General features: G+C 47.2%; 1 protein-coding gene and 1 pseudogene across 2 annotated transcripts; one reads left to right on the top strand and one right to left on the bottom strand.

The window, feature by feature from the left end:
• Positions 1–1147: 1147 nt before the first annotated feature.
• Positions 1148–10767, bottom strand: LOC118664147 (annotated as a pseudogene).
• A 116-nt stretch (positions 10768–10883) lies between these two features.
• Positions 10884–26830, top strand: GPR83 (G protein-coupled receptor 83). Of its 2 annotated transcripts, XR_004970330.1 has the most exons (5): positions 10884–11335; positions 16119–16244; positions 18483–18616; positions 24217–25952; positions 26049–26830. XR_004970330.1 is itself a non-coding variant. In XM_036324678.1 (4 exons), the coding sequence occupies exons 1-4, from the start codon at positions 10949–10951 to the stop codon at positions 24839–24841; spliced, it is 1272 nt and encodes a 423-aa protein (XP_036180571.1). In that variant the 5' UTR covers positions 10884–10948; the 3' UTR covers positions 24842–26830. The 2 variants fall into 2 exon arrangements, 1 of the variants encoding a protein (XP_036180571.1); XM_036324678.1 differs by having other exon boundaries at positions 24217–26830.
• Positions 26831–27752: the final 922 nt, after the last annotated feature.

Consider the following 27752-nt stretch of genomic DNA (forward strand, 5'->3'; position numbering starts at 1 on the left):
CTCATGCCTGGCCACTGTAGCCCGGAAACCGCAGCAGAGCGGCTATGAGCCTGAGCTGCAGCAGCAGGCACAGTGGGGCCGGGATGAGCAGGAGTGGCAGGTGGCGTTGGACTGCTGGTTTCGCCCTATCCCCGAAAGCCACACCAAGGGACCCTACCAGTGCACAAATCCGTGCATTGGGCCTCTAGTACTATAATAAATAGTTATTGGCTAAGCAGTAATTCATGGAACTATATTTACATAAGGCAAATAATGGCAACAGAGGGCCATAAAGCCCCACATCTACTAAAATAGTAGTTTGCAAATATTGAAACTGACTTTTTCTTTCCTCTAAACTGGTTGAACCACAACCAGTGAGAGTAATATCAGCCAATAAAGAAAAAGTAAACTGCTAACGGGTCCAGAATGAAGCCTCCATGGCATATATCAGTTATCAGTCATTTCAATTAAGACTTTTCTTATGGCAAACAAACAAAATAATGAAAGCAGCATTTACTTTGTTTTGGAAATTAAAAAAGAAAGAACCCTCCTGCTGGGCAAGCTACCGAATGTCCCTGAGCCTTGGTCCCCCTCTGTAACATGAGGATAAGGATGACCTGCCTTAGAGGACCAGAGACATATATAAATGCCTGGCACATTTTAACCATTGGATAAATGGGAACTGTCATTATTTTTATTGCCGCTAATTCCATAAAATATTTTTATTGATTGCTAATTCCATAAAATATTTGAAACTGATTTTGTTTTTTATAAATTTAAAAAATGGTGTTTATTTTTTTAAAAAAAGTTTTAATTATTATTCTTACTGTTAAAAAATCATCCAAAGTTAGGTCAACCTTTAAGGATAAACTTTGGAGTATGTATTTAAAAGAACATGTTTGGAAAACTGAACCACATTTTTTAAAATTTATTTTTTAACTTTTAAGAAATATATTTTATTGATTTCAGAGAGGAAAGGAGAGGGAAAGAGATACAGAAACATCAATGATGAGAGAGAATTATTGATCGACTGCCTCCTGCACGCACCCTATTGGTAACTGAACCTGCAACCCAGGCATGTACTCTGATCAGGAATCAAACCGTGACTTCCTGGTTCATAGGTTAACACTCGCCACTGAGCTACACCGGCAATTTTTAATTGCCAGCATTATGCTTTGTTCTTGGTAGAATCATCTTAGTTTCTTCTTTTTATGTTTCAATTATAAACCTTGGCTATATTGACTTCTGTGGTAGTAAATTCATCTGGAAGAAAAGTCAAGGTCTTCCTCAAGAGAATAAGATTCTTTGTGGCCGTCAATAAATTCTTTTCCAATAATGCTGAGCTTCATCAATATCATATTCAAGCATAACATTAGCCCCCATCCACAGACACACTTTAACAGTAGGAGGAACTGAAGCTTTGCCATACAAGTTTCCTGCCAGGAAGAATCTGGTCTCCAATGAATTGGTGGACACTTCTGCATGTATTTTAGAATTTCTAAAGTCTGCTTAATTTTAGGAATCTGACCTTTTAGCCTCCCTTTCTTTTGAACAAGGTTGGGTTCCATAAACTTTTGCTTCTGGTACTGTTCATCCAGCTTCTTCTTTTTTTTATGTTTCTTAATTAAATCTTTATTGTTCAGATTATTACATTTGTTCCTCTTTTCCCCCCCATAACTCCCCTCCTCACAGTTCCCGCCCCACCCTCCACCCTCACTCCCCACCCACTGTCCTCATCCATAGGTGCATGATTTTTGTCCAGTCCCTTCCCGCATCTCCCACACCCCTTTCTCCCCCAAGAATAGTCAGTCCATTTCCTTTTATGTCCCTGATTCTATTATAATCACCAGTTCATTCTGTTCATCAGATTATTTATTCACTTGATTCTTAGATTCACTTGTTGATAGATGCATATTTGTTGTTCATAATTTGTATCTTTACCTTTTTCTTCCTCTTCCTCTTCTTAAAGGATACCTTTCAGCATTTCATATAATCCTGGTTTGGTGGTGATGAACTCCTTTAGCTTTTCCTTATCTGTGAAGCTCTTTATCTGACCTTCAATTCTGAATGATAGCTTTGCTGGATAAAGTAATCTTGGTTGTAGGTTCTTGGTATTCATCACTTTGAATATTTCTTGCCACTCCCTTCTGGCCTGTAAAGTTTCTGTTGAGAAATCAGCTGACAGTCGTATGGGTATTCCCTTGTAGGTAACCGAGTTTCTTTCTCTTGCTGTTTTTAAGATTCTCTCTTTATCTTTTGCTCTTGGCATTTTAATTATGATGTGTCTTGGTGTGGTCCTCTTTGGATTCCTTTTGTTTGGGGTTCTCCGCGCTTCCTGGACCTGTAAGTCCATTTCTTTCACCAGGTGGGGGAAGTTTTCTGTCATTATTTCTTCAAATAGGTTTTCAATATCTTGCTCTCTCTCATCTTCTGGCATCCCTATAATTCTGATGTTGGTACGCTTGAAGCTGTCCCAGAGGCTCCTTACACTATCCTCGCATTTTTGGATTCTTTTTTCATTTTGCTTTTCCGGTTGGGTGTTTTTTGCTTCCTCGCATTTCAAATCATTGACTTGATTCTTGCGCTCCTCTGGTCTGCTGTCGGGAGTCTGTATAATATTCGTTATTTCAGTCCGTGTATGCTTAATTTCTAGTTGGTTCCCCAACATAACATCGAGGGTCTCATTAGTTTTCTTGTAGATCTCATTAAGTTTATCGGCGGCTTCTAAACAGTTCTTGAGAGACCTTAAAGGTGTGGTTCTGAACTCTATATCTTCCATTGACAATTTTGTCCTGTTTCTTTGTCTCCGCATTTTGTTATGCTTTCTTGGTGCACCCCCTAGTGGTCTTTGTGCGCAGTCTTGTAGCTAAGCCTTGATTGTTGTAGCTAATACCAGGGAGGGTTTGACCTCCAGGCCAAGTGGCTGTGAGAATCAGCTGTGTCTGCAGTGAGAGAACTTCTGTCCTCTAGGGAGGTGCTAATCTAGCCTTTGCCTGAGGCTATCTGGCAAATGCCTCTGTGCAGGGCTTGGGCGGGGCTGGTCGCACAGGATCAACAGGGTGGGCCGGAGAGAGCAGTTATGGCGGCTCTCAGTCCTGTCCCCAGGGGCTCTGCCTTTCTGAGTCCCAGCGACTGCTGCAAACCTCGGAGAAAAAGCTGCACTCGCTCTGACCGAAGCCAGACAGTCCCGCCTCTCCCGTTTGAGTCTGGGTCCCTAAAGACTCACCCGGATCTGGAGCTCAGAGTCTGCGACTCCCTCCCGATTGAAAACGCCAACCGCGCCCTCCGCCACCAGCCCGCTCCGCGCACTCTGCACCTCAGAATTTGACTTCAGCACTGCGCCTCCTCTGAGTGTCCGTACGCGTTTCTCTTTCCTCCTAGTTGTAGGACTTCCACTCAGCCAGCGTTCCTGTGGTTCTGGGTGATGTCCGTTCCGTCTTTTAGTTTCACTTTTGAAGTAGTTGTTCAAGGCAGCAAACTCCAGCGTTAACCTATGCCGCCATCTTGGTTCTTTTTTTTCCATCCAGCTTCTTTAGTACTGGCGATGCACCCATTCCCAGGCTATTTCATGAGGGAATCTACATCTTCCACAAACACAGCCCCAGGAATCCCTGGGTGGAGCCCTTCTCCACTCTCTGTAGCCCTTCTTCTAAGTCACAACATATTTCGTGACCGCCATCCTGGAGGAGCGAGAGTGCAACTCTTTAATGGTATTTTTAAGAACAGTCTGCTTGGTTAAGATCTGGCTTTTCCATTCAGATCGGACTCGTTTACTTCACTGTGTGGTTTCTGTCCTCAGAGAGGGATGATCACTATATTTCAAACACCACAGACTTCCTCTGCTTCATTGCCTGCAAGCTGAAATTTCAACTGTAATTGCTAGAATTTGTCTTTATTATCAGAGCATGAACTTTATAAAATAGAAGTCAGTATAAAATTAATGAGAAAAGACAACTTTTTATGTGTGCTCAAAACGAATGGCCTCAAGTGGTAATTCAAAAAAAAATTTTTATTAAAGCATTTTTCAAAACAGTGTAAGATCAACGACAGCTTACATCCGGTGAGAAGGAGTTGCAAATCCAGTGATACTCTCTAGAAAACTTCACTTGTTAAAAAAAAAACCACACAACACACCCACTAATCATTCCCTCCTCAATAAGATGCAATATTAATCAAGTGGCTTAAATATCATGCTTAATCATCCGCTTTCACTTTCTGAGGATTTGATTTGAAGCAAAGCACACAGCAGAAATAAAAAAGAAGTAGAAAAAAATAGCTGCATAGTAATTAAGAACATAGAATTACAGCTAATGCTAAGAAATCTGACTCAACCTGTAAGATTCCAGGAAATCTTGAGACATTAATTTCATGGTTCTACCCATTAGAGAAACCATATTGTCTTCTCTTTGCCCCCTCAGAGATCAAATAAAAAAAATCCTCATTTTGCCCTAGCTGGTTTGGCTCAGTGGATAGAGTGTCAGCCTGTGGACTGAAGGGTCCCAGGTTGGATTCCGGCCAAGGGCACATGCCTGGGTTGCAGGCTCGATCCCCAGTAGGGGGCATGCAGGAGGCAGTCAATCAATGATTCACTGTCATCATTGATGTTTCTATCTCTCTCCCTCTCCCTTCCTCTCTAAAATCAATAAAATATATATATTTTTAAATCCTCATTTCAAGTGCTTAACCAGCTACAGAACCAGAAAATACAGTTTTCACAGTTTTACACTGAGTTCAGAAGATGGGGAGTCATATAATTTTAAGTGATTAAAATTTAGCTAAGTCCCAGGATCTTACTAGATAGAAAAAGGAGTATTCTGAATGAAGACTAGCAGTATCCTGGAGTGTCTGTCATCTCCCCTGTGTGAGGATGCACTAGGCTCCTGGAGGGAACATCAGGAATAAGATCTTCTGGCCTGGAAGAGCTGACCGTTTAGTGCAGTGGTTGGCAAACTCATTCATCAACAGAGCCAAATATCAACAGTACAACGATTGAAATTTCTTTTGAGAGCCAAATTTTTTAAACTTAAACTATATAGGTAGGTACGTCGTTATTAACTTAATTAGGGTACTCCTAAGCTGTCCTTTACTAAAAATGTCCTCAATCTGATTGAGGTACGTTCGCTGAGGTCGACCCCTTCCAACTCTCCCATCCTCAACTCCTGCATGAATCTCGCGCACCCCCCCCACCCCCCCACCCCGTGCTGCATATCCCGCGGCCCGCCTGTGCTGTCTCCTGCGCTGTCTCCCGACTTCTGCACATGGGCCACGAAGTTTCAATCACACTGTACGAGTGCGCCCGCATGTGGTATTTTGTGGAAGAGCCACACTCAAGGGGCCAAAGAGCCGCATGTGGCTCGCGAGCCGCGGTTTGCCGACCACTCGTTTAGTGGGAAAGACTAAAGATAAGTCACAAATAGAGTACCACAAGGGCAGAGCAACATCAGGGAAATGGATCACATGTTGTGGGAGCATTTTTAAGTGTGTAGATTTGGGGACACTGACTGCTTGGTCTGGGATGGTGGCAGTCAAGGGGATGAGAAGTCTTCACAAGAGAGACAACACTTGAGCTGGGCCTTAGAGACTAAAGAGGAGTTTTTATGGCCCTGGGGTAGGAGAGAGGAAGGTTCTGGACAGAGAAATAGCATCTTCAAACACACAGCACCATGAAATTGGTGGGCTGTGGGATGATCCCAATAGTCTAACTATGATGAACAAGCGAACAACAAAAAAAGGAGCAAGTATAAGAAAGTGAGGGAAGAGTGGGACATAATGAGTTTAGTTTGGAGCTTGTTGAGTTTTGAGTAAATGGGGATATTCCAGGTAAAAAGGTCCAGTCACCAGCTGAATGTATAATTTTGATCTAGAGCTTTCAACAAAGGTGGTAAGTAGAGCTACAGACCTTGGAGTCACTGGTGAGTGATGGTTCAAGCAGTGGAGGAGGCTGAATTCATCCAGAGGGACATTTAATTCAAGAGGAGCAGATAACGGAGAGCAGCACCCAGCACACGACAATGCTACCATTTATCTACATTATGTGTTAAATGGGTTGTTATGGCCCTGACCGGTTTGGCTCAGTGGATGGAGCGTCCGCCTGCGGACTGAAGGGTCCCAGGTTCGATTCCTGCCAAGGGCATGTACCTTGGTTGTGGGCACATCCCTAGTGGGAGGTGTGCAGGAGGCAGCTGATCGATGTTTCTCTCTCATTGATGTTTCTAACTCTCTATCCCTCTCCCTCTCTGTAAAAAATCAATAAGACATATTTTTAAAAAAATAAATGGTTTGTTATGTGTTGGCCCAAGAACCATGCCACCATTTATAAAACTTTCTATGTAAAAGTGCAGAGTAAATTTAAGCAACTTACAAAAAACTTTGGAGCCACAAACTGTAAGTTGGAGCTGGGGCGCACTTCCTTTGACTTATCCTAACCATATCTTTTTACCTATGGCTCCAGTGCACTGGAATTTGGAAACCCATTCCTAGGATAAGCTGCCTATACACTTGGTGTTTTTATTGTATTTGGGAATATCTGAAGCTATGTTTTATATTTCAGGCCTACTTGGTTCATTTGTAACAAGTATGATGACATACTTTTGCCATGAATATAAACTTTGGGTGACTGCTGTGTGCCTGGCATGGTGCTAATTGCTTTCTTGCCTTCTGTCTGCCACTGTGATTGACACCAGAGAAGAATCATGGGTGTGGTGAGTTTTGAACTTTTCAGGAAGCAAAACTGGTGTCAAAGTAGCAATTCCTTGTGGTGCCAGGAACGTTGATATGGTGAGGCTCTCAGAAACACCTCTTTCGAAGGCCTTTGTGTGATAGTATTCTACAATTCTTCATCTCATTTTTATTATAATATTTGTGAAGTGATTTTGCATTTTTCTTTTTTTTTGTTTCAAGTTCATTTGGAAGAGCTATACACTAAACTCTGTTCTCTGGCATGTCCAAGAGTGTGACTATTAGCAGAGACAGAAATACAGGGGTGGGAAAAAGTAGGGTTTCAGTTATAATACAAAGAAATAATACAAGAATAAACTGTGTTTCGCATACTCACAACAGTAAGCCTGTGTAATTACTATTTGGCACATACTGACTGCATGCAGTGTCAGGTTTTATTCAGAAGGTACAAAAGAAGGAGTTGCTTCATTCTGTAACAGTGGCTTTGTGTCTCCCCAGATCTCCTTAGTAATAGCATTGGTAATGTCACAGGACCAATGAAGTGTGTGAGGCAGGAATTTCCTTCTTTTTTAAGTTTTTTTTTTTTTTTCAGAGACAGGAAGGGAAAGGGAGAGAGAGATAGAAACATCAGTGATGAGAGAGAATTATTGATTGGCTGCCTCCTGCATGCCCTCCACTGGGAATCGAGCCTACAACCTGGGTATGTGCCCTGACTGGGAATCCAACCGTGACTTTCTGGTTCGTGGGTTGACGCTCAACCACTGAGCCACACTGGCCGGCCTGAGAAAGAACCTTATTTTAGTAGCTTAGTCTTAGTGTGCGGTTAATGTGGGGGATGTTCTTGTTTTATGAAGCGCTGGGCTGTTCCAGCAGTTCAGGGTAAGCTGGGTAGGCCAAGAAGGGCTGGGAACTCAGGAACTCAGGACTGGGAACTAGGCTGCGCAGAGAACTGAATGCCTGGGGAAGAGGAAGAGGAAGTGAGTCTAGACTTAGTGTCTAATCGTGGATATTGTCAGTACTCCCTAACCCTTCATCACTCCAGTCCAGTTGAGCTGCCTACTTGGCGAGCCAGAAGTGTGGGGGAATTACGCCACTAGGAGCAGCTGTCCATCAGTGATTGACAGACGTTGGTGTGTAGCTATCCCAGCTCCCTCCCTCACTGGCTTTGCTTTACACTGGCTTTCCCAGTAAAACTAAGCTCCACTCACCCACAGTGGCAGCTGGCCTGACAGTACACTGCCCTTCCTTGTCCCTCTGCTCCGCCTTCCTTTCCTTGTCTCACTTTTCTAATCTCCTCCTGGTGTTTGCCTTCACCTCCAAATAAACCCTTGCACTAGAATCTTTGGCTCAGGGTTTGCTTCTGCAGAAAGCTACACAGTAAAGTATATTACCTCATCTTTCAGAGAGAAAGTTTCAGGCATCTGGCCCTCATACCTACCAGATGGGCATGGTGAGCAAGGAATCAAAGCTAAATCATTAGTTAAGTGGCCCAGATTATGCTTACATACCTTTGATTTATTTCTCTGGGCTCAATGCTGACTAGCCCTCTCCTGCCAATACATTCTTCCTCAACACTGGGCACAATTCGGGTAACCAGGATTCTGTTTTGTCAATTACCTTTACATTCCTTCCCCTCCATGACCTTGCCCTTCCCCCAAATGGTCCTAAGTCATCGTGAAGCATCAAATCCCCTTAAGCTCTTGAGTTACATGTTTACAGCATCTCTTGGTTTATTGCCTGTAGTTAAATACCTATTATTTCATCTTCCTGGCACCCCTGTCCTTTCTCCTGGGATCAGTCACATAATCCTCTTTTCCAAGTACGTAAATCTATGGGACCTGACAGGTCCATCAGCAAAAATGAAAGAGTCCTGCTCACCATCCTTTTCCCCCAGTCATAGTTGCCTGAAGAGTGAATGGGAGGTGAAAAAGGAGACAAGCGTGCACTTCTTTGAATTTGCTGATAAAATCATGGAGAGAGGTAGGTTGGAGGCTCTCGGAGGGGTTGAAGTCAAAGGAGGATTTTTCATGTTTTCCTTGTTTGATCTCAGACTGAAAACTTGGCAATCATCTTGATTCCTCCCTCCAGGCCCTGTCCACCTTGCTCCTCCCCTTGCCAGAACCTTGTTTTAGGTCTCACCTCCTCCCCTGGATTACTTAGTCTCCAAGCCTCCTGCCTGAAGCCCGGCTCCTCTAGCTTCCATTAAGTTGCTAGCATGTTCTTTCTAAAATGCAAATCTGGTCTTGTCCGTCTCTACTTACAGCCCTCTGGGCTTCCATTGCCCCCTGCCAATCCTCCACATCCGTATGAGGGTTTCAAAACTGGTGAGGCCCTTCTTGTTCAGGCTCCTTCCTACCTGTCTGGGCCTCTCTTCCCTCATCTCCTTGCAGAACACGATCTATTCTTTATACTCCTGCAGCCGGTGGACGTGTCATACTCTTATTCCATGTCTTTGCATGTACCGTGATCCCTTCCTTGCAGAGTACTCCATCGGAAGAAGTACTCCCTTTGCCTCCTCCTCCATGCCCAACTGTCCCTTGCTCAGGACTGCACTGAAGTGTCACTTCCTTTGGAAAGACTTTCTTGACTTCCTCATACCTGAATAAGTAAGTACACCATGTCTTTTACCATGATGGCATTTAATCAAAACATTTTCTTTTAAAAAAATTTTTTTTAAATTGATTTTAGAGAGAGGGAGGGGGATGGAGAGGGAGAGAGGGGTAGACACATCAATGATGAGGGAGATTCATTGACCAGATGCCTCCTGAATGCCCCCTCCTGGGGATGGAGCCCCAAACCCAGGCATATGCCCTGATGGGGAATTGAATCGTGACCTCTTGGCTCATAGGTTGGCGCTCAACCACTGAGCCACATCAGCCAGGCTCAAACCATTTTCTAATTGCTCAGTAACAGGGGCGCTTGACCTGTGTCCCTGGAAAAGCTGATGTCTAATTTTCCTGGAAAAGTTCCAAAGTGAGAGATGGCTGGGCTTCCCCTCATGGCCCAGTGGGAAAAGAGGACTTTGGTGGGAGGGGCCTGTTCTCTGGGTTTAAGAGAGACAAAGGTGTAGGCTTTCGCCTGGGGGCACCTAGGCTTGATGGAGTCCCCACCATGGCACTGCTTAGCAGGGTGAGATGACAATCGGAAGAGTCTCCCTGGGATTTGCGGTTAGAGTAGTGGTGGAGGGGCGTTTACAAATAGCCAACCAATGGTTGCATCCCAGCACCAGCGTGCAGGGTGGGGGGGTCCATACAGGGGTCCCTGTACTAAAATCCCCATAGAGGAAAAGGAGGGCTTGTCACCAAGCCCAGAAAAGTGAAGTAACTTCCCCAGGATGTTACAGCTCAGAAGTGACGCAGCTGGCATTTGCACCTGATCCCACAGGATCAGGCGGGTGCGTGGCGGGGCAAGGGTGTGCGGGAGAGACCTCACACTGGGCGTGAATACAGGTGAGCAAGATATCAAGATTTCCTGGAAAAGTGAGTGGGGAACAGAAAAAAACAAAAACTACATGCATAATATCCCTAACTAGGCTTCAAAACTTCCATGGCAGAAAACTCACTGTGAGCTGAGAAGTGGGCTACTCATCTCTTCCGATTCTCTGATCCTGTCAGAAGAATTTCCTGCTTTGAAGAGTTTCCTTGAGAAGCAAAGCCTCCCACGTGAGGTCTGAATAAGTGGAAGGAAACAAAACAAGCCCCTCAGCTCGGCTGCAGTCTGGTCCCTGAAGGGTCTTGGAGAACCCCTACCATCGATGTCCTTGTTAACCTCGATCCCGGACCCACCAGGACTCGGGGACCCACCTCAGTGTTGGAAGCTCCCCCGCAAACCAGTGGGGTTCATCCTTGTCGCTCAACAGGGAGGCCCTGGAGCACAGACCGCATCTCTGCGGGGTGCCCGACACCATCCCAACTCGCCCAGGCGCCAGGCTGCTCGCTTTGCAAGAACGAGGCTGAAGCAGAAGCCGAGCAGGCGAGTGCGCTCCGGGGAGCCAGGCTCGGACGCCCTGTCGCAGTTTTCGTCTCGAGTGGGCGCTCGCGGGGCGGGGGAGCGCGTCACGGGCGCCGCCAGACGCGCCGCGCTGCCCAATCGGCGGAGGCGCAGGGACATAAAAGTGCGGCTCCAGCTCTGCGCGCGCGGATCTGGGGCTGGAGGTCGGGGCGAGCGGGCGCCCCCCGTGCGCGGAGAGCCCCAGGGGTCCCTCCCCGGACCGCCCCGCGCCCGCCCGCCCGCCCGCAGCCCGGCGGGGACACCCGGACAGCGCGTTCCCGGGCGCGGAGGCTCCAGCAAAATGGTCCCGCGCTGGGCGCTGCTCCTCCTCCTCCTCCCCTTGGCGGGGGCCACGGAGCGCCCCGGAGGCCGGGAGGACGGCCGGGGCCTGGCGGCGACCCCGGCCGCGCCCAACGCCTCGCACTTCTTCTGGAACAACTACACCTTCTCCGACTGGCAAAACTTTGTGGGCGGGCGGCGCTACGGGGCCGAGTCCCAGAACCCCACGGTGAAAGCGCTGCTCATCGTGGCTTACTCCTTCATCATCGTCTTCTCGCTCTTTGGCAACGTCCTGGTGTGTCATGTCATCTTCAAGAACCAGCGAATGCACTCGGCCACCAGCCTCTTCATCGTCAACCTGGCCGTCGCCGACCTGATGATCACGCTCCTGAACACCCCCTTCACTTTGGTGAGGCCGGCGGGGCGCGCGCGGGGGTCCTCTCCTCGCCCCGTCCCACTGCCCACCCCTCCACCCGCCACTCTCTCTCTCCTCCTTTCTCTCGCTCCCTCCTTCCCTCCTCCACCCTCCCTCCCTCTCCCGCCTGTCTTCCTGTCTTCATCTCTTAGTCTCTTCTCTCTCTTGCTCTCTAATTTCTCTCCTCTCCTGTTTTTCCATCTCTTAGTCTTTCTGTCAGTCTCTGTCGTTCTGTCCGTGTCTCTCTTGAAGCCTTCTGTCTCTCTTTGTCCGTCTCTCTGAGTCTTCATCATTTTTCCTCGTTGTGACTCGTTCTGTGCCTCTGTTTCCAACCTCCCCCTCTTTACCTTTATTGTTGGGTTGTGTTCTTCCCTCCCCACCCCCCACACGCCTTCTAACCCAGAGCTTCTGCAGCTGGTGGTGGTCTTGGGATAATGATTTTAGTGTCTTGCAGTCAGTTTTGAATGAATGAGCATCTTCCCTTGAACGTTAACGTCACTGAGCATGAGCTTGTTTGATAATTGAGCAGTACATCAAAGTCCCTTGAAATATAAGCAAAGATTGTTCCGTTACCCTCCTCCCCCCACTCCTACCCACTACCACCACCACCCTACCCCTCACCACCCCCATCCCCCACGGCCAAGGTGAAGCCAATTAAATACACCCCTCTCCGGATGGGGATGCATTTCGCCACAGGGGAAATATCAAACGATTGCTAATTGTTAATGGAACCTGAAGTGCACCTTTACCTAGACCACGTATTTAAATTGCATTTCTCTGCTGTGCTTTGACAGTGAGGCAGCCGTGAAGTCTGTTGGGGGAGAGGTTGGGCCCAGGGCTGGGACAGGCTGGGGCTTCTGCACAGGGAGGCAGGTGAGCCTCCTCCCCGAGCCGGGGCTGCTCGGTGTTAGTGGGTGGCTTAGTGGCGTCATTTCTGTCCCTCTGGGACTTGGGAGTGTACTTGGGAGTGTGGTGCTCATGGATGATTTAAGACTAGGAGGGCCCTGACTGAGCGATCATAATGACAGCTACAGCTTACGTTTTTGTAGCACCGGTTAACATTTCCCACCTAACCTGTAGATAACACCTTGTGGAATTTGAGCTATTACCAAAGCAGTGTCTTTTCATATCTCTCTGTATCTCATTGTTTCTCTTTGTCACATTAAAACTACATTCTTTGTCCTCACTTATGAGAACATCACTCACATTTTACAGATGAGGAAACGAAGGCACTGAGGTATTCAATCCCCTGTCCAAGGTCACTTCGCTAGTAAATGGCAGAGCCAAGATGAGAATTACTTCCCTGATTAAAGTCCAGAGGTCTGTCCACTAAGCACCCACCCAGGAGTGGGAAAGGGGGCGGTCTCGGGCCATGTTAGGCTACACGACTCCAAACCGTGGGCTTTTCCTGTTCTCCTTCCAGCTCATGTCTAAAGGACTCCTGGCCACTCAGGGTCCTCTAGGCGCTAACCAAGGACACAGCAAATACCCCTGCCCCCTTCCACCATATTCCCCTCTGCTGCCTGGAAGCACAAGAGAGTGCATCTCTGTCTCCCCTTGACTCCCCCCTTGGTTTCTGACCTGACAATCTGCAATGTTGGGGTTAGTCTGGGCCACCCAGGATGGTCCCAGGGCCTGGCTTTGGGCTGCTGCCCCGAGTAGAATGCACGGCGAGATCTGCAACAGACATGAGGTGGGAGGGGAGGGAGGCCACAGAACCCAGGCCAGGCTGCAGCCAAGATCTGGCAACCCCTGCCCTGGAGAATGTCCTTTGAGAGAGGAGCTCGCAAGGTCATGAGAACCCAGCACTACTTCCAGGTTGATTTAAAGCAGCGTGGCCTTCAACCTGACCCCTGTACCTGTCCCAGTCCAAACTCCTATCACAGCTTCCAAGGTGCTGGCCACCAGGGAGAGTGAAAAGGTAAAGGGAGGGTCTTCTAAGGCGTCAGCCAGGCTCCTCCACTGGGTAAGAGGTCCTATCTGCAGGCTGGTTGCTGACAGTAGCCTTTCTCTGCGGTCTCTCTTTCTATCCTCTTTGCATCCGATATCAGCATCAAGTGTAGCTCTGGTCAATGGGAGAACTATCACTTACAGTTCCCATGGTAGAGATACAGGCTATGGTGGAGCCCTGAGGAGGGAGTCATTCATTCTGACCTGCCAGAGTCCCAGGAGAAGGTCCAAGGATATCTTACCAAGAACATGACATTTCAAAGGGGCCAGAATGTGCTGGAATTTCCCAGGTCAGGATGAATGCTCAGTGCGGACAGAGGGACCTGGAGGAGCAAAGACAAGAGGCGTCAAAGCTCATGTTGTGTTGAGGGACCATTGCGTGGCTCAGTGTAGCTGAAGCAGCGGAAGCAGGAAGCCCAGTGAAGGAGCCAGCCGGGCAGGAGAGAAGCAGGGCCAGAAAGGAAGGCTGGGCCCAGCCTGTTAATGGGCCTGGATACTCATGAGGCATCTGGCACTGTCCTCAGGGCCATGATGATTCTAAGCAGGAAGGTAACAATACAGTTTAAGAAAAATACTATCAGCAGCATGAAGGTTGAGTTACAAGGGGACAAGACCGGAGGACAAGGAAGCTGCCAGGAGGCTGTAATAGTGCAGGTGAGAGATGATGGGGGACTCCACTAGAGCCATAGTCTTCGGACTGAAGAGGAGGAAATGGATTGAAAACTATTCAGAGGTAGCACTGGTTGGCTTTTTTTTTTTTTTTTTAATATATTTCTTTATTGATTTCAGAGAGGAAGGGAGAAACATCAATGATGAGAGAGAATCACTGATCGACTGCCTCCTGCACACCCCCTACTGGGGATCGAGCCCACAACCCAGGCATGTGCCCTTGGCCGGAATCGAACCTGGGACCCATCGGTCCGCAGGCTGACGCTCTATCCACTGAGCCAAGCCGGCTAGGGCAGCACTGGTTGGCTTTAGCAATGCATTGAATATGGCAGGTGAGGAGTAGGCATAGCTAAAGATTTCTGGCTCTGTAATGTTATTGGACTGTTCAAGGCCTCATGTCGCTCCTCCCTGCCCATTCCAAAGATAGTCAAGTCCATGGTCTGCTGGCCCAGCTTCGTGATCTGGCCAGACTTGTTCCTCATGACTCTTCCACACTCTCCAGCCAATACCATTCCACCCCTTATTCCCCAAACAGGTCCTGAGATTTCTGATCCAGTGCCAGATTCTTTGTTCTTATCTACACATGTGCAAATCCTACCTATTCCTTTTAAAATATACATATATATATTACAAATTGATTTCAGAGAAGAAGGGAGAGGGAGAGAAAGATAGAAACATCAATGATAAGAGAATTATTGATCGGCTGCCTCCTGTACACCCCACACTGGGGATCGAGCCCACAACCCGAGTGTGTGCCCTGACCGGGAATCCAACCCTTGATTCATAGGTTGATGCTCAACAAATTAGCTGGGCCCTACCTGTTATTTAAAGTTCATCTCAAATGTCTCATGTCATAATAATGACAGTTAGCAGTGTTAAGTACTTGCTGTAGACTAAGCGCTGTTGTACCTACTTTATATGTAGTGTCTCCTGTTTGGCTTTCATAGCAACCATGTGAAAAGGGTTAGCCCTGTTTTATCGGTGATGAAAGTGAGACTCATAGGACCTGAGTGCATTGCCCAAGGTGACAGCTCTAAGTGGCAAATACCCTGCTGTAAACCACTACACACTATTCTTTCTGTTGGGCTGACCTGCTCTATTTTACCCACTCATACCCTGCCTGGTGGCCTCAGTGCCCTTTGCTTGAGCCTTCTGTAGGGCGTTAAAAACTTTCTGTTTTTCATCTGAGGTACCTGAGTCTTCCTTTGCCCAGACTGGAAGCTCCTTTATCAGAATCAATGCTTGACCTCTCTCGGGCATGGGCCGTGACTCACAGGAGCTGCTCCAGCACTGACTGGATGGTGTGGGATGGGGCCTAAGCCGGCTCCTAAAGACTGCATTGCCCTGGAAGCTTCTCTTCTCCCCTTTCCCCCCCTGCATCCCTCCCTGCCCCTGCACACACCTCTTCAGGTCCCTAGCTCTCCTTCCCAAATGATGGATTGCAAGGCCTGCTTAGCCAATATTGGAGAGCACAGCCCACACGCTATGCTGTGACTTTTTAGTTGTGTCTTCCTCATTATTCTGAACTCATATGGGCCAGGACTTAATTTTATTATTATTGTGAAAATAGCTACTATGAATTTCTAATAATGTATTTCTAGCAATGTGCTAGGCATTGTGTCACACCCTTTGTAAATTTTTAAAACACTTAATCCTTACATAAGTCTGCAAAGTAGAGATTTTAAGCCTTTATTTTTTTTACAAATGAGCACACTGAGGTTCAGAGATTGCATACCTTGCTCAAGGTCACACAGCTAGAAACTAGCAGAGGCGGGAAGGGTACGTCACAAGGGGACAAGACTGGAGGACAAGGAAAGCTGGGATGAGGATATACTGATCCAGGTGCGAGATAATAGCAGACTTCACCAGGGCCATGACCTTGGAACTGAAGCCCAAAGCCCATGCCCTTCCTGTACTCTCCTGACACCCAACAGGGCCTGGCCCCAGCAGCATGATCGGAGGCTGTTGAACTGAATGATCGACAATGAGTCACACTAGAGAAAATCATGTGTGACCCACAGTATGCTGTGAAGAGTGGAAGATGGAGGAGCTGGACGAGGCCTTCCAGGGGATGCTCCTTAGAGGCCACAGGGTCAGGGAGGGGGGGTGTCAGGATCAAGGCCTATCTGTCTCCTGACCTCTGCGGGCTTGTCTCCAGGTCCGCTTCGTGAACAGCACATGGGTGTTCGGGAAAGGCATGTGCCACGTCAGCCGCTTTGCCCAGTACTGCTCCCTGCACGTCTCTGTCCTGACGCTGACAGCCATTGCTGTGAACCGCCACCAGGTGAGGGCACCTCCCCCAGCACCCTGTCCTCCCCTCTCTGCCTTTGTTTTCCAGAGGGGACGTGAGACCCTTAAACAGTACTCTAGCCCCCTTTTCAATGAATGCATTTGTCTTATTGAGTAGTATGAACGCTTAGATTAGGTAGATTAATCCCTTTATACTAGGTGCTGCGGGAAGTTATTCCCCGTTTGTTGTTCCAGTGAAGACTCATTGCTAGTATTTTGTGCCTTAGAAATTAATGAATTTGCTTTACAGGCAGAAAAGCAAACCTGGGAGATCACAGATGGAAAGAGAGTGACAAATAATTATAGGTTGGAGAAAAGGCTCCTGGCAGGGAGATGGACATTCGCTTGCCCAAGCTGTTGATGAGGAAAACAAACTAGGGTGTCCAGGTGGCCAGAGCAGGCATTGGGGTGGGACAGGAAGGTCCTGTTCGCTGTCCTGCTTCAGCAGACACACATGGGTGGATGCGGTGAGGGGAACTGAAGAGGATCTGGGGGTCCATCCTGGAGGAGGATGGTTCCGTGGCAGGCGTCTTACACTAACTCAGTGAACCCATGTTGAATACTTGGGTCTTTGCTGAATCAAGGAATAGAGGCTCAGAAAGTGCTTACATAACGTTTCCAAGATCATATGCCCGGCGAATAATGAAGCTGGAATTAGACTGAGGTCTCTCTGGCTCCAAGTGCATTCTCTGATTATCATCCACCCTGCTCTAGAAGACGCAAGGCCACCTGCAAGGCCAATGTCATAGGGCCACCAGGACAAAGAGAGGTAGAATTGATGCTGAGTAGCTCTAAGAGGTGCCACAGGACTAAGAGGCTTCAAGATGCAGATGCAAAGATGCAGCTTAATATGATGAAGAAGTGGCTAATGGAAGATTTCGAAAAACACACAGCTGCCTGGGGAGGTATGAGTTTCATGTACCAGCCATATTTAAGCAAAATCTGATAGGGATGTTCAGAGGAGATTCATGCATCTGATAGGGAATTGAGATCTCTTTATCCCTGTGATGCCATCATTTTGACATTTATGTTGCAGATGCTTTGGTGCAAAGTGTGAAAAGGTTGCACACAAATGTTTCCTGCCTTTTCTTAACCTTCTCCCCTAATTCAACAAGAAGGACTCTGGATTACCTTTGCCCGGCCTATGCTTATCCCATTTAACACTGCTACCTGAGAGTTGCCCCTTGGGTAAAGGTGGGTCTGAGGAACAGGGTGGGAGTATTGACCACGTTGCTGTGACATATACCCAGACAGGGCGCCCTGTCCCAAAGCCAGCAGAGTCTTTGAGCAGTGTCTGGGGCCTCGGGCCTAGGCTTTCAGTCCCTTCAGCAACCTGAACAACGGAGTGTGGGGGCAAAGGTGGCAAAGTCCAGAGTGGAGATGTGCTGGGCTGCTTCTAAAGCCTAGGCACTGTCTCCTGTAAAACCTTGAAAACGTTGGGAGAAAAATTTGGGAGGACACAGCCAGAATGTCCAGCATGTCTTGGGATGGACTGCTGAGGTAGTGGCAGCTCTTTACGACCTATCCTCTGGATCCTGGACTCACCTACCCCAAACTGCCTTTTTCAAGACATAATATTCTAATCTTAAACTGAGGATGCTGCTAAATACCCAAGTGTTTATTTAAAGCTTTTAGAAGAATCAGTTGGCATACAGTAGCAATTTCAAGATGCTTTTCAGCCTGAAACCTATAATACTGGTTTTATTATAGGCCTGAGAAAGACATTTAGTAATGACTTCTATAAAGAGTGCTATGAACCCCCAAATCAATGTCAGTACAGCTTCCCATGATAGGTGGTGGGAGTCTCCTCTCCACAACTGTCACCCTCAGAGCCCTTTGTAACCCAAGGAGCTTGGAATCATGAGGCGATGAGGTCAGATCCTGAGGTGGAGGCTGGCCCTGGCTTGTTCCTCTGCCAGCCTTGCTGTGGGGCTGTGGGTGTCCTGAACGCAGACCCATCTTTCACCCTCCCTATCTTCTCACTGCACTCTGGTCCTGCCACAGACGACTTTCATTACTGCCTGGAGACTCTGAGTCCAGGTGACACCCTCTTCCTAGCCCTGGAGGTGGGCTGTGGGTTGGTGTAGCTCAGGGGCTCAATAATGAATCAGAGGGTGCTTTACTTTATACATAGGAGCTACCTGCTTTATTGTGACGAGTGAGCCATGTCATTCAGATTTCTCATTTCTTTCAACACTTCTTCAGCCGGTGATGCAGTTTGCTTGTTTTCCAGGTCATTATGCATCCATTGAAACCCCGGATCTCCATCACAAAAGGTGTCATCTACATCGCAGTCATCTGGACCATGGCTACCTTCTTTTCACTCCCACATGCTATCTGCCAGAAATTATTTACCTTCAAGTACAGGTGAGATTAACCAGTAGGGAGCAGCCTGGGGACTCAGAGGACTTTGACACAGGGGAGTTACCAGTACCGGCCACCCAGAGAGAGCCAGAGCCATTCTCTCTGCCTCTCTCACATCCTGTTGTTTCCAGAACTGGGCCTACCCGACGTTGTTTGCGGTGAGTGGCGGTGAGGTGAGTTTCGTGTCTTTTTGTCTTTCTGTTTTTCTTTTCGTTTCATTGTCCGCCTTTCCCATCCTACCACCTAAATCCACCCTTTCTCCTCCTCCCCTGCCTCCTCTCACTCCTCCTCCTCCTCCTCCTCCTCCTCTCCTCCTTCTTCTTCTTCTTCTTCTTCTTTCTTCTTCTTCTTCTTCTTCTTTCTTCTTATTATTATTTCTCTCTCTCTCCCTCTCTCTCTTCTCTCTCTCTCTCTCTCTCTCTCTCTCTCTCTCTCTCTCTCTCTCTTTGTTCTTCCTTCTCATCTTTCCTTCAATTTCCTCCTTAGTCTCTGTGCAGTTTACAAGGCCAAGGCAATATTGATTAGTGTTTGTCCCTGGGAGCGTGTACTCTCAGAGACTGAGCTTTACTAGTTAATCACCCAGGCCGTGTTTAAATGGTGTAGTTTAAATTCTCTTGCACAACCTACAAACCAAACATGTATGTGTCTGAGGCAGGGTGCCCATTCAGGTTTCTTTGCCATATGCTCTCACGGAATGAGAATTCCTTTCAAAGCACTCAGTGTTTAAAATGTAAGCACCTGACTGTGCTATTAGTTTATAAAGGCGATTGCCCCCACTAGATTGTAAAGTTGGGGAGAGCTGGCCCCATTTTTTTATTTTGCTTCCTTGGTCTCCCTAGCACCTAACTTACTGTTTCCACATAACAAGCCCTCAACAGCTATTGATTGAATGAGTGAATGAATGAATGAATGGGCTTGGAGTGATTTTTGTCAGTTCAATAATTGTTTTACATGAGGTTCCTCAGAAACAGACCCCGTTAGGCAGGGCAGCAAATGGGAGAGCTTGGGGAACGGTGGGATTTGAGGGGAAGCTGTAGCCTGCTCCACAGGGAGTTCTGGTAACAGAGTTTGCCAGCCTTGAGGCAACTGGAGCCAGGTTTTCTTATTCTAGGCTTCCCTTGGGAAAACAGGAACTCCTAGCCACATCTGGATCTTAACGGATCTGTAGGGAGTGTCTTCAGCAGTCCTGGGTAGGCCTAGGCACCTAGGAAGGTCACAGGTGCCAGCTGCTTCTTAGGGGGCAGCCAGGAGCTGGGGGTCTGGCACTCTAGACAGGTAAAGGGGATCTAAGAGGATCCAGGGGGTGTGGTGCTAGCATGTCCTAGAGTAGCCATGTGCTGCCCCAGGTGCTGTCACACTCCAGTGACATAAGCAGGGTCAAGAGAGTAAACTCTGAAGGCCGATTTCAACCAACTTAAAAAGCTCCCTCCCGAATGCTAGTGTATTAGAGTGGGTCACATGCCCAGACCCCCAGCACTCAGACTCCCCATCTGCCTTCACACATGGAGGGATGTTTTTTGTTTTGTTTTTTTCTTCTTCTAACAAAAGCAAACAGAGTTCTCTCTTTCACTAGTGATGACTACCAGCATATATAACAAGAGCAGCAGGCCACAAGGTATGATGAGAAAATAGCCATTTTGAGTTGCTGTCTAGATATTTTACAGTCTGACAACCCTGATCGCACTGAGTCTGGACATTTAGATAAGGGCCCGAGCTTAGGATCCCACCACAAGTTCCTACCTTGCTTTTCCCAGGGCACCTTTTTATTTATTTTTATACTAGAGGCCCAATGCATGAAATTCGTGCAAGGGGTTTAGTCCTCACAGCCCCGGCTGCCTCGGCCAGCCCTTGCAGCCTCAGCTGGCCCACCCAGCCCCTGCTTCATCCAGAAGGTCTTCCAGATGGTTGTTCTGTGGTTTGGTCTAATTAGCTTATTAGCTCTTTATTATATAGGATTTTATTTTTAAAAATTTATCTTTATTGTTGAAAGTATTACAGATGTCCCCAACCCCCCCTCCCCCCGCCCATCGACCTCCTCCACCCCTCACCCCCTAGGCCTTTACCCCACTATTGTCTGCATTCATGGGTTATTCATACCTATATATATAAAAGCCTAATATGTAAATTGTCCCCTTGAGAGTTTGACCGGGAGACCAGGAGTTCGATCACTCGCTATGATGTGTGCTGACTACCAGGGGGTGGCACGGAACAAAGGAAGGTCCCGGCTGGCAACTGGAAAGCCCCGATCCACCCTGATCACCGGCCAGGCCTAGGGACCCTACCTGTGCATGAATTTTGTACACCAGGCCTCTAGTATGCATATAAGTTCTTTGGTTAATCTCTTCCTGCCCCCTCTTTCCTTCCCCTCCTCGCATCTTTCAACCAACAAAAAGTTCTCTGTATCTATGAGTCTTTTTGTTTGTTCATTTTGTTTGTAGATTCAATTGTTGATAGAATATAGTTATTGCCATTTTATTGTTCATATTTTTTTATCTTCTTCTTTGAGAAGACCCTACAACATTTCATATAATACTGGTTTAGTGGTGATGAACTTCTTTAGCTTTTTCTTGTCTGGTAAGTTCTATATGCCCATTGAATCTAAATGATAGCTTTGCAGGATAGAGTAATCTTGGTTGTAGATACTTGCTTTTTATCAGTTTGAATATTTCTTGCCATTCCTTTTTGGCCTGCAAAGTTTCTTTTGAGAAATCAACTCACCGTCTTATGGAAGCTCCCTTATAGGTAACTAACTGCTTTTCTCTTGCTGCTTTTAATATTTTTTCTTTAACTTTTTGCATTTTAATTATGTGTCTTGATGTGGGCCTCTTTGGTCTCATCTTGTTTGGGACGCTCTGTGCTTCCTGGACTTGTATGTCTGTTTCCTTCACCAAGTTAGGGAAGTTTTCTGTCATTATTTTTTCAAATAGGTTTACAATTTCTTGCTCTGTCTCTTCTCCTTTCAGCACCCTGTCTCAGGGGATCCTTACACTATCATCATTTTTTATTTTTTTATTCTTTTTTTATTTTTGCTGTTCTGATTGGGTGTTTTTTGCTTCCTCGTATTTCAAATTGATGGTTTGATTCTTGGTCTCCCTTACTCTATTGTAGATTCCCTTTGAGTTATTCTTTATTTCAGTTAGTTCTTTTTTTATGCTTCTAAGGTCCTCACTAGGTTCATTGAGCATTCTTATAACCAGTGTTTTGAACTCTGCCTCTAGCGATTGCTTTCTCTCCATTTTGTTTAGTTCTTTTTCTAATGGAGTTTTGTTCCACTCTTTTATGTGGGACATGTTTCTTTGTCTCCTTGTTTGGGCTGTCTCTCTGTCTTTGTTTCTATGTATTAGGTTGAGCTGCTCTGTCTGCTAGGCTTGGTAGTATGGCCTAAGGTAGTAGGTATCCTGTAGGGTCCAGTGGCACAGCCTCCCTGCTCACCCCAGCTGGGCACTTGAAGTGTGCCTCCCCACCACCCAATGTGGGCTGTAACCCTTCTGTTGTAATTGAGTCTTGATTGCTGTTGGCATGTCAATGGGAGGGAATTACTCAGGCTGATCAGCTGCAGGGACTGGCTGTGACCACTGACCTCCAACCACCTTGGAGGATCAGCTGTGCAGGGGCACACACATAGAGCAAGGCTTACTTCAGTGGGGCTCTGCTATTCACTGAGTCCACCCCTTGAGTGTGTCACTTGTGAAAGTGGTTGGGTGATGTAGTCTGAAGCTGTTCACTGGGTGTGCTGGATCTGGGGCCTCCTGGGAGGTGCAGGCCAAGGTCAGCCACTGCCTGTGTTCTGCCTGAGGCCACTAGGCATAAGCTACAAAACAATCTGCAGATGGCTGCTTCTTGTGCTGGGCTTGGAGGTGCCCAGGCAAGGCCAAGCTGCTGCTAGAGCCAGGCATGAGGCCATTCAGTGAGGGGTATGGGACTTGCTGGGGCCAGATGCTGCTTGTTTGAGAGATTTTAGGAAAATCTGAAGCCTGAACCAAGACAGGCCATTTTATTGTAAAGCCCTGGAAACAGCTTGGGTGGGCCCAAAAGTTGAGTGGAAAAGGGCCTTAGGAATCACCAGGGTGGGATAAACAGTGTGATCCAGGTTGCTTGAGTCTCATCTGCCAGCTCTGTAGGTGAAGGGCTCATCAAAGGAACAATGGCTACTGCCAGCACTTCTGTCTGGGAGAAAGGTGCCCCTCTGGCTTGCCCTGATGTCAGACAATTCAGTTCCTCCCCGTATGTCTTTCAAGTTGCTGCCCCTGCACTGGAGCTCAGAGGGAGTAAGTCCAAGTAAGTTCATGCACAGGCTTTTTAAGAGGAACTGTGTGAGATGCCAGCAGCCTCAGTCTCCCTCCTCAATGCACATTGGTTTTTATAGTCAGAAGTTATGGTGACTTTACTTTGTGGCACTAGAACCCTGAGCTGGGGGACCTGGTGTTGGCCTGGGACCCCTTGCTTCTCAGGGAGGACCTACACAGCCCAGCTACCCTCCTGATTTTTATCTGACACACATGGGTATGGGACCAGCCCTTCTGCACCTCTGCCCCTCCTACCAGACTTGATGTGGCTTCTTTAATTTTGTAGTTGTAGGACTTCCATTTAGCTTGCTTCCAGGCAGTTCTGAATGATGGTTGTTCTGTAGTTTAGTTGTAATTTTGATGTGGTTTGGGGAGGAGGCGAGTACCATGTTTACCTACATCACCATCTTGACCAGAAGTCTGGGGCACCTTTTTACATGACCCCTCAAAGTTGAGCCTGCAAAATATTAGTGACCACTGCCTCAGCCACCTTATAATAAGTAATAGGTGCTTGCTACCCTGCTCTCTGTCTCCTGCTCACTGATGACTTAGGATGGAGGACTATCCTACCTCCAGCTCATTGCACCTCTGTTCTGAAATCTGTAAGCAATAAATCTTGTGACTTGACTTCCTTTGTGTGACTATATTGAGATAGTGCCTTCAAAATGGCCATATGATTTTTACTTCCCCAAAGTGGGAGCTTGGATACCTAGAGAGCTGTCTGCTGCCCCCATATGAGTGGCTTATGCCTCCTTATTCAGCAGGTCATTATCTTTAACACAGTAGCTCTGGATTTTTCAATACACATGGATATCCTTAAAAAGTTTGAAGAAGACTGGGTATATTACATAGAAAATAAGTATGTTATTCTGGGATTGCCACTCATAGTATCAAGACCCATCATGTCTTTGGTCCATTTCTTAGTTCCCTTCTGGAATGGCAATAGGTAGTATAATGGGGAATTCTTGAATACACTGTGCTCCCAGGATGAGTTAGGTCTAAGATGAGGAACACCAGTGTTGCATTCATTCATTGAACAGATATTTATTGGGTCTCTATTATGAGCTAGGGAAAATGCAAAGTTAAGAGGACACAGAGAGATCCAGGTATATTCCTTATCTTTATAGAACTCCCAACCTAGTGGGAAAGTTGGAAATGTAATCAGATAATTAGGCTGGAGCATTAAAAGTGCTATAACAGATGGATGTACCAGCAGGCTAGTGCTTCTTGGGCCGAGGCCTTTCTAGACTAATTGCACACTTTCTTTCTCTCTGTCTCCCTGTGTCTCTGTGTGTCTCTCTCTCCCCTTGCCCCCAGTGAGGACATTGTTCGCTCCCTATGCCTGCCAGACTTTCCTGAGCCAGCTGACCTCTTCTGGAAGTATCTGGACTTGGCCACCTTCATCCTGCTTTACATCCTACCCCTCCTCATCATCTCTGTAGCCTATGCCCGTGTAGCCAAGAAGCTGTGGTTGGGCAACACAATCGGCGACGTGACCACGGAGCAGTACCTGGCCCTGCGGCGCAAGAAGAAGAAGACCATCAAGATGCTGATGCTGGTGGTGGTCCTCTTTGCCCTCTGCTGGTTCCCCCTTAACTGCTACGTCCTCCTCCTGTCCAGCAAGGTCATCCATACCAACAATGCCCTCTACTTCGCCTTCCATTGGTTTGCTATGAGCAGCACCTGCTACAACCCCTTCATCTACTGCTGGCTTAACGAGAACTTCAGGGTGGAGCTGAAGGCATTACTAAGCATGTGCCAGAGGCCACCCAAGCCTCAGGAGGAGAGGCCACCCTCTCCAGTCCCTTCCTTCAGGATGGCTTGGACAGAGAAAGGCAAGGGGCGGAGGGCTACACTAGCCAACAACCTCCTGCCCTCCCCCCAACTCCAGTCTGGGAAGACAGACCTATTGTCTGTGGAGCCCATTGTGGCGATGAGTTAGAGGAGGGTGAGAAGAGGCAGAGGGGAGGGCTCTGTCTATAGCTGAGATTGGGAGAGAGCCTGAGGACAGAGCCTGGAAAAGAGCCTGTCCTCTCATACATGACCTTCACCATGCTGGAAAAAAGTTCCTGCAGAAGCCATAGGACTCTTGAGTTCCTAGGAAACTGCTTAGCTTCCTGGCCACATTTGATGTGAAGACTAAAAGGCACCTACCAACTAGACACATGTTTGTGAATTTCTGTCTAAGAAATGCTGTGAGGAATATCACCCTGGTTCCTGAGCCAGAGAACAAGACAACTTCAGCCCAGATGGAGGCTGAGTCAGTCAACTGCCTCCAACTGTCAGGCAGCTGCCTTACCTCCCTCCCTGCCACTGAGCATCCTTAAGGACACCTGAGTCATATTTGGGTGTGGCTGACCCAGATGCACAGAGCTGTGCTTGAAGAAGCTCATTGCACAGTGCGAGGTTAGCGAACCAGAGTTGGCACAGATGTTTTCACGCCTCACTTTCTGAAGTCATGGGTCCAGGATGGATCACAATTTTGTGGTAGCCTGGCCTGATATTTGATAAGAAAGGAACAATTTGGTTGCTTAAAGCAACAACAAAAATTATTATTAAAACTTTGGAAAATTCAGAAAAGCACAAAGAAGAAAATAAAAATCACCCCCTTCTCCCTACGTGTGATAAGCTGTTAGCTGTGGATTTATTTGCAACTTTTTCTTTCATGCTTGTGTGTGATTCATTTCATGATGAACTGCACTTTGCCATGCAGAGATAAGCAAGAAACGGGCACAGCAGAGAACCCTTGAGCCTCTCTCCCAGGAATAGTGTCCACCACTAACAGAAGAGTTGGAAGACGAGGTGGGAGAGGAGCTCCAGGAGAAGACTGTCACAGAGCAGACAGACTGCCTTCCTCTTGTAGTCAGTGGTGAGGGGGGCCTGGCTGAAGTAACTCTTTTCAGATGGTGGCCATTGTGATGAGCTGGGAACAAAGCTCATCCAAGAGCCACAATTCCTTCTCTCCTGGAATCACACAGAATGGGAGGCGGAAAGCCTTGCCCTGCTTTCACAGGAGATGAGGGAGCAGACTTTCCAACATGCTGGAAATCATTGTAAGACACCTCACACCCCCTCCCCCAATCTATCTAGAGAGGCCATTTCTCTGTGTTGCCTAAATAGTAAGGCTTCTTTATTTTCTTCATTGTCAGCATCACTTACAGAAACCTGTGCCATCATTGTGATGTTCCTTCAGGACTCAACGTGCCAGAGAAACCTCATTCCAGAGACTGAGCATTTCATCACCTTCTATCTAAAAGACACCTCAGGCAGAAAAGAGCTTCATTCACCAGCCTGACATCTGGGTTCTGGGTTGCCACTCTCACTGGTTTTAGCTTTCTTCTGGCACCATACAGATCCAGAAAGCAAACCATGGTTATGGTGCAGAGTGGGAAACTCAGGTTTGGGGAGAAGGGGTTTCTCCAAGGTTCACTTAGATCTCGTGGTTGTTAATGGAAACTGAACTTGGTCCTATCACTTGCTTCCCTATAATGAACCATGGGACTTTGTTATACTATTCTATTTATGAGGAAGTTTGAAACTTTTCAGGATGTAAAGTTTTGAAAAAAATCATCTTTTGAACAGTGGGTAAGAAAGTGACTTTCATGGAGCAGAGAGAGCTGTCTGAATCCATAGGGATCCCCAGGTGGGTTTTTCTGGCCAAATGGCTCCCATGTCTGTTGGGGTCCAGCCCCAGCAGGTCCAGTGGTTCCCAAAGGTGTGGACGGAGTCGGCGAAGAAGGAATGGCACAGAGACAGCGTTCAGTTGATCAGCAGCCTAGCCAGCTTCTCCCTCCAGGTTCTCTAGCTAGAGTCTCTCTTTATTCTCCTGTTATATCTGTATTTATACCATTTGATTTTAATCCTATCCATTCTATGCCAAAGGTTAGGGCATTTGTTATCTCCATTCCAAGGTCACTACTCTACTGTTCTGTTAAGCTACAAGGAAGTAACTGAAGGAGATTATCCTAAGTAAAGATAATGTAGCTTAAGCGTGATTGTTCGTAGTTAAGGTGATTAAATACCCGCCTGGCACTTAGTTAAGGGGTTTTACTGATTTATTCCCTTCCTTAGTCCTGTTAATCCCTAACTCCAGGGAAAAATTCCCACCTGGGGAAACAACCTTTCTCCGAGAGGTGACCCTGGTTAAAACACATAGCGCTAAGAAGGGGAGCAAACATATTAAGAACAGTATGCCATATATGCCAGGTCCCTTGAAACATATGCTATGCAGATGTTTCTTCCCTGCAGCGACTGTGTCAAGCAGCAATCGTGTCTGTGCCTGTTGTCTCTGTAGCATCGAAAAGTAGCTTAGTGTTGCCATAGAAATTCTATGAACCAGAGAGAGAATGGGCAGTGGGGCCACCGTGTTCCTGAACTTTGCCTCTCTCTCTCCCAGAGCTTCTAGAAATATGGTCGAGTCACAGAGGAACTCTTTTTGGGGGAAGGACTCACTGTTGGCCCATTAGGTCTGTGTCTCCCGCCTGTAACTTGTCTGTCCCCCTCCCTATGTTCCCTACGTGCCTCAGAGCAAAAAGTGAATTATATTGTGAATGTGAAATTTGTAAAACTTGAGTCTTTCTAATGTGCTATAATGTGTATTTTAGTGTACATTGCTCTATTCTCAATAAAATAACTTTGGGTGTGTGGACTGTGCTTCTCGGACTTGTGCTTAGTCCACCTTTAAAATGGGGATCCACATGGATTAGGTGAAGAGTATGTGGGGATCACCTGCCACACCCCTGTGCCTAACAGCCGAGGAAGTGCAGACCCTGAGGTGGTGAATAGCCAGTTGAAAACCTCTGACTTCTAGTCTAGTGCTTCTTCCACTGAGCTGGCTGTCAAGTTCCCTCTCT

Source organism: Myotis myotis, unplaced genomic scaffold (assembly GCF_014108235.1).
Source record: "Myotis myotis isolate mMyoMyo1 unplaced genomic scaffold, mMyoMyo1.p scaffold_m19_p_10, whole genome shotgun sequence".
Classification (NCBI taxonomy): domain Eukaryota; kingdom Metazoa; phylum Chordata; class Mammalia; order Chiroptera; family Vespertilionidae; genus Myotis; species Myotis myotis.

Coding starts and splice junctions, on each gene's coding strand:
- GPR83 (XM_036324678.1), top strand. CDS start 10,949: ATGGTCCCGCGCTGGGCGCTGCTCCTCCTCCTCCTCCCCTTGGCGGGG. Junction 11,336..16,118: donor TGAACACCCCCTTCACTTTG/GTGAGGCCGGCG, acceptor GCTTGTCTCCAG/GTCCGCTTCGTGAACAGCAC. Junction 16,245..18,482: donor TTGCTGTGAACCGCCACCAG/GTGAGGGCACCT, acceptor CTTGTTTTCCAG/GTCATTATGCATCCATTGAA.